The sequence below is a fragment of the Engystomops pustulosus genome, chromosome 6, assembly GCF_040894005.1.
Source record: "Engystomops pustulosus chromosome 6, aEngPut4.maternal, whole genome shotgun sequence".
In the NCBI taxonomy this organism is placed as follows: domain Eukaryota; kingdom Metazoa; phylum Chordata; class Amphibia; order Anura; family Leptodactylidae; genus Engystomops; species Engystomops pustulosus.
The window spans coordinates 72,751,918-72,769,371 of record NC_092416.1 but is presented as its reverse complement, the minus strand read 5'-3'; the positions used below and the strand labels follow the sequence as shown (position 1 = coordinate 72,769,371).

The 17,454-nt window shown below is 39.9% G+C and overlaps 1 protein-coding gene across 2 annotated transcripts; it reads right to left on the bottom strand.

The window, feature by feature from the left end:
• Nucleotides 1-371: 371 nt before the first annotated feature.
• On the bottom strand, nucleotides 372-11,381 carry ATP12A (ATPase H+/K+ transporting non-gastric alpha2 subunit). Of its 2 annotated transcripts, none has more exons than XM_072156543.1 (23): nucleotides 11,148-11,381; nucleotides 10,467-10,625; nucleotides 9,885-9,944; nucleotides 9,217-9,420; nucleotides 8,671-8,784; nucleotides 8,219-8,353; nucleotides 7,790-7,907; nucleotides 7,300-7,568; nucleotides 6,633-6,831; nucleotides 6,312-6,421; nucleotides 6,096-6,230; nucleotides 5,821-6,013; nucleotides 5,526-5,701; nucleotides 4,715-4,851; nucleotides 4,440-4,590; nucleotides 3,695-3,863; nucleotides 3,241-3,395; nucleotides 3,030-3,153; nucleotides 2,785-2,930; nucleotides 2,250-2,383; nucleotides 1,849-1,950; nucleotides 1,630-1,721; nucleotides 372-662 (listed from the first exon to the last, which is right to left on the bottom strand). In XM_072156543.1, exons 1-23 carry the CDS (start codon nucleotides 11,178-11,180, stop codon nucleotides 634-636), a joined length of 3,144 nt encoding a protein of 1,047 aa, XP_072012644.1. In that variant the 5' UTR covers nucleotides 11,181-11,381; the 3' UTR covers nucleotides 372-633. The 2 variants fall into 2 exon arrangements, with proteins under 2 accessions (XP_072012644.1, XP_072012645.1); XM_072156544.1 differs by having other exon boundaries at nucleotides 11,189-11,381.
• Between the last annotated feature and the right edge of the window lie 6,073 nt (nucleotides 11,382-17,454).

Sequence of the window (17,454 nt, the reverse complement as noted above, 5' to 3'; positions counted from 1 at the left end):
AGCGCTGGGATGTCGGGAGGGCGGCCTGACGCTGTGCGGCGTGACTACGTCATGCCGTGACGCTCTCCTCCACTTTTGGGTATAATAAGAGTGGGGGGCATTTGAAATTTTGTCCCGGGGCCCAGTGGACTCTAGTTACGCCAATGCCACAAATAATGCTTAACCATAGCTGCTGTACATGATATTAAGCCTACAAAAAGAAAAGAATAGCTAGGGATGCTTTTCAGTATGTCAGTAGTTCAATCTCCTGCATAAAATATAGTAACTATTAACTGGTGTCTACCTTATGTGTGCAGGATTCTAAACTCTGTCCTTGGTCTTATTACAGACTAGAAATAATTTGTCTTTCATTTAATAAAAACAGCCATAAATTCATGAAAAATACTTTATTGACATAGTTTGGACTATAAACAATATCTACACTTCCAGTACAGTACATTTCAAGTAATGGAGCAACACTCTTCTCTTTACAAAATACTATTTTGTTAAAATAGTTTTTCTTCTTATACAGTAAAACTTTGTACAAAACATTTACAATATACAAATTTATCCTCCTGATTTGTTAAAAACAACAGTATCGTTATAACAGTGAAGTCCACGGCACTATGGAAGGTCTGAAACGGTCCAGCCACCTCAGTAATACATGTTCGTGTCCCACCAGCCTAGAAAAGAGAGAAAACGGTCCATGAAAAGTGTCTGGCTCCAGTATAACAAGTTATTATAGGGGACTTCCTTTACTCTTACTGAAACCATGAAAAGTGACCAATATTCTTACTTAGAATTCTTACTTAGGTTCTTCAGAACACTATAACTTCCACATCATGTTCAGCCACAGCAATATGAATTATGTGTTGAGGGGACACAGTGGCACTAACATTTTACTCTATTATAACCAAAGAGATAAAATTCAGGTCTTGGCAGTGCTTCAGTTCATATTTATCAATTTTATTGTTTTTGCGATATGAAATAAAAACAGGTACACAACAGGTTTCTGCCTCATGCTGGGGGTGAGTAAAAACAATGTAGCATATTACTCACCTGGAGAAGGCACCAGAATGAGGCAGAAACACGTGCTATTTTTATTCCATATCGCCAAAACAATACATATGAACTGAATTTGCGCTTACTCTTTCATCTCTAGGCACATGGACACACCAGGACTACCCCTCATCCAAGAAGATTCTCTCAAGCCTTCCAATTATCCTTCATATTATAACACAGCCTGTGCCCCTGAGCTGTTCTAAACCAGCCTTTGGCTAATGGCAATTCAAATAGATTAGAGATTCGCTTTGTCAAATCTTTAAAAAAAATTGGTTTGGGTGCAAACCGAATCAGTTTGAGCCAAAGTTGCTCCAATCCTGGAATTGGCATTTCACTCCCTCTAGTCTAATTTTATTTTTACTGTTTTCTTAATTTTCTCTTGCTAATCACCCCTTCCTACGGTCTTGGATGAATAGCAGTATTAGCTATCCGCCATTTTGAAAGATATGTCGTTATTGATTCATATAACTTATATATAAATTATAAAATATTTGGTCTACAACACATAGACAACAACTTGTAGCTGTAGTGTGCTCCAGGCACAAAATAGACTATCATTGTATACACTATACAAAAATCCATACTTACTGCCGGGATAGCGCCTGAGGAACAGTTTACGGATTTCATCATACGCAAAGATCAGAAGTGCAAATGGAATAGACACAAACCAGTACTGGGCCCTGAGCACAAGCAGAGAAAGGGAGGATGTTATAAAGCTATAAAATAGGACAAGCAGTGCTAAGAAAAAGTGGAGCATATATATATATATATATATATATACCTTTCGGTGTAACCCAGACAACTTACCTTAATGGGGTAAACTTCAAGGCATATGGCATTTCAGGACAGTAAGACAGAAATGCTGCAATCAGGATTTGTGAAGCCAAACCCATCAGGAGAAATTTGTTACTGTAAAATATAAAGGCACAACAGGTCAGTGGGGGAGCAATAGTCTGCAGCCATAATCAGCCAAAGGTGACCAGGTCTAAGTAGGCCATCCTGATAGCCCTTGAGGCGTCCTGCACATTCCACAGCTTAACTCTATGGCTGTTGTCATTTTATTTTTTTTAACAATATGTATTTGCTCTTAATGTGAGGTAAGATTTCTGGAAAAGCGTAATGTGTGTATAGGAAATCTAGGAGTGTATACACAGCTGTGTATAGAAATATGAAGGCGCCTTCTATCCTGAACAAACCCATCAACTTACTTAAATAGACCTTGTTCAAAAAGTGAATTTCTCCTAGTCTTCCGGATGATAAGATCAGCCAGCTGTTCCACAACAATACTGACAAAGAAAGCCGTGTAACCCGTCCACTCCAGGAACTGTCTTTGAAAGAACGTCTGCAATAAGACGAATCAATGATCAAGAACAAGGCAGGTAATTAACTTTTTCTTAAAATTGCAGTAATTTAGACATTGTTCTTGATTGGGGGTTGTTAACTTTTATGGTAATATTATTTCTACATGACAGCAGTAGTAAGAAATCAGACAAAAACCTATAAATTAGAATTTTTTATCCACTAAACTGTAGAACATGGATGTATTTATGTGCCGCTCTATAGGACTGACTCTGGCACTCTGAAGCCATTCCTATATTACTTGGTCATTCATTCATTTGAATTGTTTCTATGTATATTTCCCAATGGAGTAATTGCTTACTACATCATGTAATTTCCGCTGTTTGTCCGGAGTCCTGCTGTGCAGGCTCAGCTAATAGGATAGAGTTTAATATCAACACTTACCCATTCTTGACCATAACTGTCCTCCTGATCTTGATTGTAAATATTTTCCCAGGGTACCCGGATACCAAGAAGTGTATAGGGAAGATATCCTTGCTCAGCCATAACAGTGAAGTAATTCAGAAAAGCCCCAACAGACTGAATAATTCCTGCGTATAGAGAAGGGCTCAGGATTAGACATGGCTATTATTACAGGTATACTCTATACAGGTATACTATACATCCTGGTGCTTGTTTATTGTACTTACCAATCTGTAGGTAGGCATAGAGGGCCAGTTGCTGGTTCACCAGTCTGTCTACATTCTTCTTACGAGGCTTCCTGTTCATAATATCTCTTTCCGCCTTTTCATAGGCAAATGAGACTGATGGGATCTATGGGAATATTTGTTGTACTTAGAGTTTAGGTAGGTAGGTTTATAAATGTATACCTATCCCACACTAATGTCACTTTTTACTTACAATGTCTGTGCCCAGGTCAATGAACAGGATGGTGATGGTCCCAATAGGCAGTGGGATGTCAGCAATGATGTAAATCAGGAACGGGCAGAGTTCAGCAACATTCTTGGTCAGGGTGTAGCCAATGGACTTTTTGATGTTATCGAAGATTAAGCGACCTGTAAAATTAAAGCAGGACACTAGAATCTCCCATCTCTGATTCTAGTTTATGGCTGCAGAAGTAATTATGACCCCTTCTGATCTTATACTCTATTTGCTTTTGTCCTGGGGTGGTTTTGGCAAGAAGAGAGCTTTAAGATTTTAGGAGTTTGGAATGTAAATCTGCAAACCTTCAACTCTCAAATTAGTATTACTCGCAAAACCTGTTGAGCGAAGGTTAATCTTGGAGATTATTTTTTTTCTTTAATAACTACCTTGTAATTAACCCTTTTAGCAAATAATCAATCACAGGCTTTACCTTCTTCTACTCCAGTGACAATAGAAGCAAAGTTGTCATCTAGCAAAATCATGTCTGCAGCATTCTTGGCAGCATCTGAACCAGCAATACCCATGGCGATTCCAATGTCTGCTTTCTTCAGGGCTGGAGAGTCATTAACACCATCACCGGTCACAGCAACCACAAAGTTCTGGAACAGAGAGCATATCATGAGTTTCTCACAGTCATATAGGAATCTCATTAAGAGAGAAAATGTATGACTCCACATTTTTTAACATAAAAAATTAGATATTATGACACAAATTATGTTTGCGCAATTGATGTACTACCTTTTACTCCTTAGCATGGTTACCTAGGAAGGATGAGCAACCATCAAGTTGCACAATTATTTGTCTATAGAATGCAGGTTTAAAACACTTTTTAAACTTTATAGCCGGCGCAGGCAGGTACGCGCTACATAGGAAGTGAATGAGAGCCGCGCGCATGGTAAGCGCCGGCTATAAAGTTTAAAAAGTGTTTTAAACCGCGATACCGCGGTTTAAAACACTAACGAAACTAAGAACCGGCACCAGCTCACCCTGAGCTGGTGCCCGGTATTTCCATCAGAAACCTGCCACTACAAGTGGTAGGTTTCCTTTAAATACATTCAATTTGAGATTTATATATGACATGGCAGTCTAATTAAATCTCTTCATAATCCATTATTGTATGAAGAGGTCCTTTCTACCAAAGTGGACACAATCTGTTATTGAGGGTCTCCTCTTACCTGTCTTTGACACCCTTCCACTATGATCAGCTTCTGTTGAGGGGATGTACGAGCAAATACAATCTCTGAATGATTGGTAAGAATGTCATCCAGTTCTGCAGAAGTCATATCCTTCAGTTCTCCGCCATTAACCACAGCGGCCTTTGCATCTCTATTAAATAAAACAAGAATAGAAACAGGTCAGAGATGTAGTTGTGGCAATGTTGTATAGATATGTGGTCTATTCATAAAGCAGACCTTTGTCTATAAGATATAGTCAAGTCTACGGATCGTACCGTTTATTGACCTGCTCCACAGGAATATTGAGACGGTTGGCAATATCCTCAACTGTTTCACTTCCAGCTGAAATGATACCGACACTTTTAGCTATAGCCTTAGCTGTTATTGGGTGGTCTCCAGTTACCATTATAACCTGTGTGAAATAAAATGTGGTATGTTTAGGCACATCAACACAAAATTCAGACAGAGCTTGTCCATTAGATTATGCAGAGTTATAAGTTTTGAGCACATACAAATACATCATAGTTACATTGAGAAAAGTCAAGTCATTCCCAGCAATATGCAAGTTATTAACTCCAATTGTATTAAACTGTGTAAAAACCCACATAGTAAGGAACAGTATGGGGGGGATTTACTAATTGTGGCGCAAGCATGTCTGTCGGCATCAGAGATCAGTCTCTGCAAAGCACAGCCCGATGTATTTAAGTGGGGCAAGGCTGTTAGTAATTAATGGGTAGACGGAACTGATCAGTCAGGCGCCATAAAAATGCCGACATCAAGTAAATGTGCGCCAAAATCTTACATGGACTGCGCCTTAATTTTGCAAAAATTGCGCCTAAAAATGCCGAAATAAATACACACAAATGTGGAGGATAATGTGGAAACCTTAGGCCAGGCCCACTTGCGCCAAAAAAAGACGGAGGTGTTGGGATAGTCGGAAACATCTGCTCTTTCTGGCACAAACTCATTGTAAATGATCCACAACAGTTCTGCGCCAAAAAACATTAAAATCCCGGCTTATTTTTTGGGCGTAGATGCGATAATACATGTGCCCCAATGTGTTGTACATCTAATGATGAATCCTACCTTAATCCCTGCAGACCGACATTTTGAAACAGCATCAGGCACAGTTGAACGGGGAGGATCTATCATGGACATAAGCCCAACAAAGCACAGGTTTGAAGTAGGAAAATTCATGGTTTCTGTGTCAAATTCAAAGGATGAGTGATATTCTTCTAGCGGAAGATACATATGGCAGAATCCTATAACAAGATAGGTGAAGTGAGTTGAGTAAAACAGATGCAACACATGAAACGGATACATGATCCATTTCATCCTATTGTATGTATAAAACTATGAAACTGTGTTTATTGTTTCATACCTAGCACTCTCTCTCCAAGTCCTCCAAGCTCCATGTAAGCTGTCTGGAAGGCATCCTTCATGCTCTCCTTGAGTGGTTGCTCAGAGCCTCCAATCATAATGGTGGAGCATCTGTCTAATATTCTCTCCGGTGCACCTTTCATGACAAGCAGCAGTCTCTGGTCTTGGGGATCATCAGTCTCATGAATAGATAGCTGTGAAACAAGAATCCTATTATCTTACAATACATGTCATCATGAGTGTCATCATCATGTGTGAGGTCAGCAAATCTCATACCTGGAACTTGTTGGTGGAATTGAAAGGGATTTCACAGATCTTCCTATTCTCAACCCGGATTTGCATCACATCCCCCGTCAGTACCTCTGAGAATTTTAAGAGTGCCGTCTCAGAAGCATCTCCAACGACAACTTTCTGTAAAGAACAGCAGGTTAATGAATCAAGGGTTAAATAAACCTCTGCTTATGAATAGCAGAAGCCTTAGATTGTACATACTTTCATAATGGGCACATCTTCCTGTCCAGCCTTGAACTCTGCGCGATTACACAAAGACACAATCTTGCACAAGGCTTTCCATGTATCAGATGTCTGATCAAAGGAGTGACCTGGAAAGATTAGCATCTCATGTAAAATACTAGTCTTATACAGAGACAGTCTCTTACTATAAAATATAAAACAATGTTATCCACACCCTTAAAGTCACAAACATAAGATTTTGACTTAATGCACTCTAAAAGAGTAATGTCTCTCCCTGAAGAATTTACAGAAATCACACAGCAGAGGTCTGAAGCTGCTCTTGTTTCACTACACACTTACGTGATTGTTCTTCACTTGTGTCAGCAGCGTGTATCTGGTTGTCAAACCAAAGATGAGCCACGGTCATTCTGTTTTGTGTCAAGGTTCCCGTTTTATCAGAACAGATAATAGAGGTTGACCCAAGTGTCTCCACAGCCTCCAAGTTTTTCACCAAACAGTTCTTCTTTGCCATCCGCTTTGCAGTCAAGGAGAGTGTCACCTAATAGATATCAAATTGCCCAGGTTAATGTATTTCTCCATTTTGTTAGCTCCAATAGCTGGAGCTGACCTCATTTTGTAGTCTACTTAATAAATAAGCAGGGAAATAGCTTGGGGGGCTTGCATGGAATACCGTACAGGAGACTTGAAGGACCCTTGAAGTATCTTTTCCCCTGAAAAACATGGCTGCTTTCTTCCATAAACAGTGCTCATGGATTTGCTGTTGCTTTTGTAAGAAAGCAACAATGTTTTCCAAACCCAGACAGCCACTTAAACTAAAGCTAAGTTGTGGCAGACAATAGCCTATAACATATGACACTGTTTAAGGAAGAAGATAGCTATGTTTTTTTGTCACAAACCCTTTAGAAAAAGTAAATATATGGTGAAATTGATTGCCAACAGAGGCATATGCAATACCCAGAAATTGTTAACTTCAGATTTTTATATACAAGTAAAAAGCAGTACTCACTGTCACCGTGGCAAGGAGTCCCTCAGGCACATTGGCCACAATAATGCCAATGAGAAAGATGATGGAGTTGAGAGCTGAGTATCCCATACACATTGCAATGATGAAGAACAGAATTCCAACAGACACTGCCACACTGGCCACAATGTGCACAAAGTGCTCAATCTCCACAGCAATGGGGGTCTTTTCATTTCCAACTCCTGATGCCAGTGAAGCAATCCGACCAATAATAGTCCTGTCACCAGTATTTATCACAAAGCCTTTTGCTACACCTGTACAAGAGAAGTATGTTTGTAAGGGTGCATGATATTATCCTGAATGTAAGCTCAAATAGTGATTATATAAGAAATGGCAGTTACTCAAATGTGTTTATAGATTATTATGACCATCACAGAAAATTTTTGCAGAATGATTAATGCTTTAGGTGTAGCCCTGGCATACAAGGCCCTTATCAATATCAAGTTCTCAGGTTAAATATGTGTTATGTGCTTACCCTCTAGACAGGTGGTGGAGTAGAAGGCAATGTTCTTTGTTTCAAGAGGGTTTTCATGAGTGTATTCACTGGATCGAGCTTGAGCCTCTGACTCACCAGTTAGAGATGAATTGTCCACCTGAAATGGAGGGTGAAAGGCTATAAATATTTGAGAAAATGACATGCAGCTACTTCTGGAAGAGGTGTCTCCCAACCCCTTTATTAAGGTGGTCAGTGGCCGCCACAATTACCGTATATAGGGAATGGGTGTAGGCTTAGTGGTAGTCATGAAAAGAGCCAAGCATGCTTACTTCAGGGGGCCTTGCTGGCCATGCTGACCACAATCTCAGTTATGCCATGCTGATTAGTGGGGATATGGATGGGAGACCCCTGGAACTCCCACCCATCCAGAGAATCTAAAAATAAGATTGGGATTGTAGTGATGAATACCTTACAGCCTTGAGCAAAGACGATCCTGAGATCTGCTGGTATTCGATCTCCACCTTTAATGTCCACAAGATCTCCTACTACAAGATCCTTGGCTGGAACCTCAAGTTTTTCTCCATTGCGGGTGACAATAGCTTGCTGAAGTGACATAGAAATAAGTAATTATTTGTAGCTTCATAGCCAAATTACATGTCATAGATCTGAGTAGGTGAGGATATAGTTTTCTATAGTAATTGGGCTTCTCCAGAAACGAGAGCCAATAATGTTTTACTCTAGTCCATCATAACTGTGTGATTAGTTAGGACAGACCTTGAGATTCCCAAAAATTTAGATTTAGTGGTTTAGATTTGAGGTCCAAGAGTTTAGACCACCTTTATAATAATAAATCTTAAGGTCAAAAGCTTAGCCCAGTGAATTAAACAAATCCAGGAAACCCATGATAAACGTGCACTTACCTGTGGGATCATCTGATTGAAGCTTGACATGATATTGGTACTTTTAGCCTCTTGAAAATATGCAAAGCAGCCTGTGAGGAAGACAACCGCTGCCAGGACAATACCCAGGTAAAGCTGAGAAGGAAGGAAATGTTTGTCATTTATAAGTGTAGATAAAGAATAATCCATGAAACCCTACTGGATTAAAATATGTTATGCCAGGAGTACACTTTTAGAATTTCTTGTGCATCCAATTTGTTTAATATCTGAGACTATTCTACAGTATTAAGCATGACATGTACAATGCACATGTGAATGGATATACCTGGCAGCCAGTACTGCCTCCCTCCATGTATAAGTGTAGTCCATGCAATTACCTAAACACGTTAAACCAGAAAACTCATTTACAAGTGTATAAAGCAGATGAGCAACTTTCCATTCTAGTTTTAGCACTTCTAACATCTGGACACAGTATCTGAGATGGTCTCTTCCCTTACTAACATACATGTAGCAGGGACAATGAGTTCTATGTATCATAATCAGGGGAGACCCTGCGCTTCTGCTTACATTATCCCGGGAGGTAGTATTATCCTGAGAGTATTGAATTCCATATGCGATCCAACAGAGTACAGCACCGGCCCACAGCAGGAGGGAGAAGCCACCAATCATCTGCTTCATAAACTTAACGATTTCCGGAGTGCCTTTAGGGGGTGTAAGTGCGTTGGGACCATCACGAGCCAGAATCTCTGCAGCTCTTGCACTGGTGAGACCCTATAAAGAAAAAAAGAAAAAAAAAATTAACCCTTGTTTACTACACACAGACTAAGAATACCTTACTTGCAGGGAAAATGTTAAGGCTAAACCCTTTCCCCATATGACAGGGTGGAGATGGGCACACTGATCACATAACATCTGGTACTTCTGCTATTTGAACAGGATCAGCCCAGTAAAGACACTGGATAACATTTTTGGAAACCTCTTTTTCCACTTTTGGTTCCCATAGACTATATAAAATTTTCACCATAATTCTAAGTACTGATTAACAAGTGTGATATACTAAGGGTCATGGGAATCCTATGATTGTATCTCAACATTGCAAAAGGCAGTCATCTGTATCATACACGTGTCTTCAGCAGGTCACAAACTGGACGAAGCCACTTGTCTCCAGAATTACATAGTGTCTGCCAAGCTCATTAAGAGGATTATGGCCCATAGTGCACTGGGTTCTTACTCACTTTAAGAAGACTTGTATCATATTTTGATTCCAGTTCCTCAATGCTCAGTTTATGGTCATCCTAGAAGTAAAAACAAAGAAGGATCTTCAAAAACTTTTCTTAAGTCAGTGTGAATAATCAGAATAATAGCAATACATATTAATATAAGTTACAAGAACATAAAGCACAGTTGGTATTCTACAACTACAATAAACAATGCTGTTCTTTCTTTTAAATTCTTCACTGTAACACCCCATTAAGTAAATAGGCGAAACCTGCTGTGACCCACTCAACAGTCAATGAGCAAACACCTTACTATTGTCCGGACCAGACAAATACAAAGCTCTGGTCCAAAAGACCAGACTTCATACAAGGAAAACTCAGTCACATCTTGTATTAAAATGTATAAATAGCTTCTATATAAATATTACTAATTACATGGTATCCTAAGTACAACATAAAATGAGCGTTGTCTGCACAGATCAGTCATTGTTTTACAGGTTGGTTGTCTGTACGCAGCCCTCTACTACCCATCTATCATATAGACTTGATATTAGACTAGGCAATGTAGGGAATGTAAGTTTAGTTATAACAATTTCTCACCAGCTCAAGCTCTTGTTTCAGTTCATCAACTTTTTTGTCTTTCTTTTTTTGTTTCTTATTCTTCTTTCCAACGTTATCCGGGTCTTCTTTACTTCCTTTCTCTGGATATGCCATGTCCTTTGTTCCATTCATCTCCACACTGTAAAAATCCTTATCCGCCTGCAACATGACAAAAAACATTATGAGAGAGATAGGATAGAGCAAGGATTCTGGGGTCAGAATGAAAAGTTGCAAGATGAATAATCTTGTAATATAAATAGTAACATGAATATATCTATGAACAGATTCAATGAGAAATAAAGTTGCCATTAATCTGTCTGTAATTTCTAGCCAAAACAATCTTAACACTAATGGAAGTCAGCAAATCAAGATGGAGCAAACAAATAAGTGACATGAACTTGTTCAGCGCAATCGAATCAACGTAATGTGTTCAACATGTATAGAGAAATAATGTTACAGAGTATCTATAAGCCACAAGTGATTCATCAATGGATTGAAAAAAAACCTTCATGCATCAGACTCCTAGCAGATAAACCCTGGTATGGAGAGTATAAGAACATACACAGACTCTGATTATAATGTGAGGAGTGCAGAATATCCAGACTCCAGTCATCCTCACTGGATAGAAACTACATCTCATCTCCACTATCAGTTTCTCCATTCACTTTGCTAGTGACTTACCATTGTTAATTTTATATTAGATGCAGAAAACATATGCTCACTTCTGGAATAAAGTCACAAAGACACCCAGACAGGTAATAATACCAAGCCAAGGAAGAGGGGAGCCCACTAGGTAGTTTGAATGCAAGAGCTTTAGAGGTGGTGGCTGTCCCAACGCAGAGCCAATGTTAGCTGCAGTCCTCCGCGCACCTTGACATCTTTTGGCAGGACAGGAAAGCTTTCCAGAGCCCTGTGCCAGAGCATCAACCTCCAGGTCCTATTTGTAGGTCTGAGCTGCTGCTTGACTCCACCCCACAAACAGGTATCTCCAGTAACCCAGCCCCAAATCCTCACCTGGCCAGCTGAAAAATAACTTCAAGGTCCCTGTTATATTTGCTTTGCTCCAGTTGGCAGATAGTCCCCCCACCCTCAATGATATCATGTACTCCTGTACTCCCTCCACTGGTCAGTAGTATAACAGCAGCAAATTAATAACCCACAAAGATCCAGTCCTGTGCTGCTGACATCTACAACGGTTCTTTCATTCACACAATTATATTTTCTACATATTCAGATTTTTTTTTTCATAGACCTTGAATGTGGTTTGGAACTGAGCGCAGAAGTGGAACATAGGGAAGGGTACAGAACGTATCCCAGCTCAGCCCAGGATCAGGTTGTAGCTCTGATCAATAAGGTCACACAGTACATGAGTATAGTCGTAGAAAACGTAGGAGATACGTTGTGAGTAGGGACAGATTTAGCTATAATGCAACCTATGCATTTACATGGGGCCCTGGATATTAGGAAGGAGTACACACTGACATTCTTTGTCACACATGACAACACAGCTAAATGTGATTGGATGGAAAGACTACTTGTTCTGAGGGTTGGAGTGAAGTTATGCATTAGACAGGCACAAAGATTAAATACTCCCCCAGGCTGTAAGAATCATGTTGCCTCATAAATTTCAGATGGTGCAGAGATCCAAACAATAAGCCAATTCCCAGGTAAATGTAATCATTCAAGGGTTAAAATGAAATAATCTTGTTTTCTGAAGGCATATTAATAATATAATATAATAATTCTTTATTTATATAGCACACACAGATTAGGCAGCGCTGCACAGAGTTTGCCAAATCGGTCCCTGTCCCCAATGGGGCTCACAACCGGAGGACCCAGAGGAAACCCACACAAACACTGAGAGAACATACAAACTCTTTGCAGACCCTGGGACTTGAACTAGTGCTAACCACTAAGCATATTAATAAAGATGTTTTAACCATTGATTAGTAATATCTATGTCTATACCTTGAATGAATATGTGTATAATCTTACCTGTGGTCTTCATGGATCATTGTCTGCTGCGTATCTAGCAAGGTCATATTTGTGTCTTATGTAATATTATTGCACAGACTTATGTCTTTTGTACTTTATCAAAATTATGTGAGCAGAAAGAACAGATGATCCTTCCTGATACCTACAGACAGATATAGTCCATTGATAGATCTAGAGGTTCTCTAACACAATGATGAAACTCTACATTGCCCTTATTAGTAACTAACACAATACAAATAATTGCACCGGACTCAATATATATGGATAGATATAGAAAGCTGAAGAATGTCCGCAAGTACCAGGTTTCCTTAAAGGAAAATATTCATTAGTAATTCAGTAAAATCATTTAGTAATAATATACAATTACTTACATGCTGAAATGTTGTTCTTTGAGGTAAAGTATAAACTCAAATCAGAGAACGAATGAAAAAAAGAGCCTTCTATCAGCAAGAATGTCTAATATACAGTATGAGCAAGCAGGTGTACTGCTTCAGACTAGAGGCAGGGGGCGCTGTGCTCTCAACACTAAGTTCTCGACTAGTTCTGCACCAGGCAGCAAATCTCATGAGAGTGGCTGTTCAATTTATTGAGGCACATGTACCTTTGTTTTGTGCTCCTGGCTTTTTATTTATACTTTTTCTGCTTTTCTGCTGGACAGATGTGTCTTGTTTTGACTTTTGAATACAATAAGTCAAGGTCTTCCGGGGTTTTTGCGATTTTTTTGAACAAAAGTCATTTAAAGTTGCAAATAGCTTTCCTAAGCCGATATGGATTAGCAAATTTTGTTCAAAAAGTCACAACTTTAGCATCTGGAATTAATTGATAACTGAGGGAACACTGCAGAAAACTAGACAAAGGAGAACTTTGAAAGACGATGGTCTTGCCACTTTGCCTGCACATGCGCCACAAAAATCTAAAAAAATAAAAAGCCAAAACAAAGGCACATGCCCCCGATTGTTTCTGTAATATTATATATTTCTCCTACAGAAGCCATTATCATCTTTTAGAGTTTGTATAAGGATGGAACCAGAGATCGGTCCATTATACAGTATACAATGAAGATTAGCAATAGACAATGGGAAATACAATTAGAACTTTTTATTATTTCAATGTTTTCCCTTGAAATTACTTGTGACTGATGATGTGACAGGAGCCTTATAACCAAGGGGATGACATTGTATTTTCTAGTCTCATGATTTCCAATTCACTTTTACATCCATATCACTCTGGGTAAAGCCATATGTGGGGAAGGTACGATGGCGGCACATTTCTGGAAAGTACTTTTTTACTGAACTATATCTATAATCCATGTAAATGCTTCTCAGTCCATGCTTCTAAACAGATGGTTTCTTTAATGGTGCATTTAGGTGTTCAGATTTTATCATGCCAAAGCCAGGTGTGGATCTGATGGGAAAGAAAGATTATATTATCCATTTATAATCCGCCTTTTCCAATCCACACCTAGCTTTTACTCTAAAAACAGCGTGTAAAATCTGAATGTGTAAATGCGTCCTCTTGAACTCATTGCTGATATGAGCTGATAATCAAGTATTGAATGCGGACCCTGCGAGTGGAGCAGGATACAGACTAGTGTTTTGTATGTTGACTGTATGCGCTTATACAGTCCCTGTTCCAGCCTCAAGCTTCATTGCAGACAACTTTCAGATGAACATTGCAGCCTGGGACTAAATTACTATCTTCACTAAAGGTCACAGAGGGGGTCCATCTATAAGTAGTAGCTGTCTGTAACTCAGGTGTTCTTAAGTCAGGGACCGCCTGCACCCCCCTATATAATGTATTATTGGGAGGAGACACTCTATAAATAGCTTTCTTGCTTTACGGACTGGGAGCTTCACTCCGCCTGCTCCCCATTAAGTTGTTCCCCGGTGATTGCTACAAGTAGGAGTCCCTGACATCAAATATAAATCTGCACAGAAGGTAAGGGGTAGGGGAGTAACTGCAACAATGGGGACACACAGCAGGGGGAGAACAGCAGTGGTAGCTCAGGACACAGGTTATACCAGGAGAATAAGGAATTTACAAGGTGTTCCTAATCATTTTCCACTGTATTCCAAGCCATTGCCGAGCTGCATTGGCCAGACAAGCAGGACGAGCAAGTCTCACAGCATTACTCTCACTACCAGCAGCTGTATGAGGAATATAGACAAGATGACACTGATTAGTAAGCAAGGGGTCAGGGGTCATTTTCTAGCCAATCGCTACACTAAAGCTTTTACCATTAGCCAGGATCTTATTGCTCAGAGGTCTCATATATTTCCTATCCCATATTTTGCCCATTATATTAAAAAAACATCTGTTTAAAATGTGCCACCATGTCCTTGGATTGTTACCAGGTCCCTGATGTCATTACTAGAGGGGTGACAACCAGTCAGAAAAGGAGACTGTGAGATTTCAGGCCCCATGGAACATGCTGGGGCATATGTTATAGACTGGTGGGGCACAAGGGACTGCACAAGTGTGCTACAGATCTATTCATTGCTATGGAGCTGAGAGCTAGGCACTGTTCTTATGTTTCCCGGGGGTCCCATTGGTTGAACCATTATCTATAAACAACTAATTTCCTTTTCTGTGAACCGGATACAAGTTTTATTACTGGACAAACACAATTCTGATGTGAACTAGCTGCTATGAGATACTAATACTGGGGCCTGTGGATCTAGAGAAACATTGAGAAGAATGTGACATAAAGAGACTAAGAAAACAGAGGGGGCAAAGCTGAGGTACCATGAGCTTAAAGACATAGGATACCAGTCAGGGAATGTCTGGTAGTGAGGACCAGGTAGTGAGACCTAACAGTAGGACTGTGGAGAGCTATGTTGGGTACATAGCGGCTTGGGGTAACTGTATCTCTAGTAGGGATTGTCAAAAGATGGATAAAATAATTAAGAAAGCCTCCTCGATAGTGGGTTTGCCATTTGATAGATGGGAGAAACTTGTATAGTGTGTGATAAATTGGAAAAAATCAGAAATAACAGTGACCATCCAATGCATGGCGTGCTGCAGGCACAGATTAGTGGTTTTAGTTCCCGTTTTATTCTCTTGCGATGCAGGTCGGAGAGATTTTAAAAAAACGTTTATACTGGCCGCTCTTGAGCTGTCAAATACCGCAATTAGGGGTAAAATAGGAAAGTTTTAGAATGTACAACTATTGGAAAGAAGGGTACTATTTTATTACTTTTAATGATTCATTTAATTAATTATTTATTGAATACCATGTGAAATTTATATTTACGTGTACCGGTGTTTCTATCTGTTCTATGGTATATGTGTTTTTTTTTATATACCGTATTTTTCGGCCTATAAGGCGCACCAAAAATCCTTTAATTTTCTCAGAAATCAAAGGTGCGCCTTATAGGCCAGTGCGCCTTATATATGAACTTATACAGAAATGTACTACAGACAAGATGTACTGTACATTTACCAGTGTTTAATAGCTCCATCCCCAGAAAATTCCTGCACCTTCCCACACAGTATACAGGGTCCCTAGCTCCTGAAGTGCCCTGGCACCACAACTAACATTGTGCCCATCCTGCCCTCCCCTAGCACGGAGAGACCGGAGCTGCCATAGTGCCGACCACGAGACAATCATCATCATCAGTTCCCCCATACAATCCCCCATACCTGACAGCCCTGTAACAGGGGAAAGAGAAGGAGCCACAGGGAACCCCACAAGAATAACACCCTGGCTGAGGAGGGAAGGAGAAGGGGCAGAGGGAGACCGCTTAACCCCTGCTGCATCACCCTGCATTAACCCCCAGCAGCCATACCTCTGAGATCGGAGCTCTCTGACACGCTGAAGACAAGTTTCCTGGGAAGTGTAGCTGGCTTGAACTGTGCACAGGTCTGCCACCTGCTGGTCATTTTTAGGTACTGCATTTGATCCTGCGCCTTATACTCCAGTGCGCCTTATATATGAACCTATATGTCTTAGCAGGCATTTATTAGAGGTGCGCCTTATAGTCCGGTGCGCCTTATAGGCCGAAAAATACGGTATGTGATGTCTTGTCAAATTGATGTACTGCGGATGTGACACTTTAAGTTCCCGTTTGGGATAATAAAGTATTATTATTATTATTATTACATTATGAATACCCTGTGGCATTGGATTGACTTCTAGAGAACCACAGTGCCACATATGTTATCACTTACATCGTGCGTCCGAGTTCCTGCATGCATCGCTGCTGCGCCAAGGTCCGCCGGAGTTCACCTGTTTCTCCCTGGTGCATGTGAGTGCTTGATCTTGCAACACAAATCCAATTTTAAATTACGCGGTTTGTCCGAATCCGTTGGATTGTCCGACGGCCCACCCCCCCCGATTTCTGTCACGTGCAAGGCGGCGACAATGCACCAAAATCCAATCGCATGCGCCAAAACCCCGGGGCAATTCAGCGCAAAACGGAAACATTCAGGAAACCCAACGAAAGTGCGGCGTTTGGACCCTCAGTAAATGAGCCCCTATAAGTGAGTGTGACCAAGTATGATGTCCTCCGATATGTGATATTACTATGCAGGGGTGGGAATCATATTTTAAGAACAGGCTCCCTATTTGGGAGCGGGATATCTATTGTGTAGTGCAATGTGTGAAAAAATAATACCTAATACAATAAAGACTTACAATATTTTAAATGATCTTTACATTAATATATTTAAATTAACTATTTTTCTACCTAAAAGCAATTTAATTTACATTTTCAATTTCAAAGTTTTTAATAATAATAATAATAATTTAAAAATTTATAATAAACATTAGTACGCATAAAATTATTTACATAACTACGTACACATACACATACTACTTAGTTATAGATGTATATACATTTATGTATAGACCAATACAGCCCCTTTAACACCCCACAAATACAAACATTTTGTGTCAACAGATCGAGAAGTTCTTTTGTAGCTGAACTCATGGGTAATACAAGGACTTGCTGTAAATCTGGAGAAACACAGGGGTTGGGTTTGTTTTGTGGAG

Coding starts and splice junctions, on each gene's coding strand:
- ATP12A (XM_072156543.1), bottom strand. CDS start 11,180: ATGTTTTCTGCATCTAATATAAAATTAACAATG. Junction 6,832..7,299: donor GACTCCTTGCCACGGTGACA/GTGAGTACTGCT, acceptor GATATCTATTAG/GTGACACTCTCCTTGACTGC. Junction 6,231..6,311: donor AAGATGTGCCCATTATGAAA/GTATGTACAATC, acceptor TGTTCTTTACAG/AAAGTTGTCGTTGGAGATGC.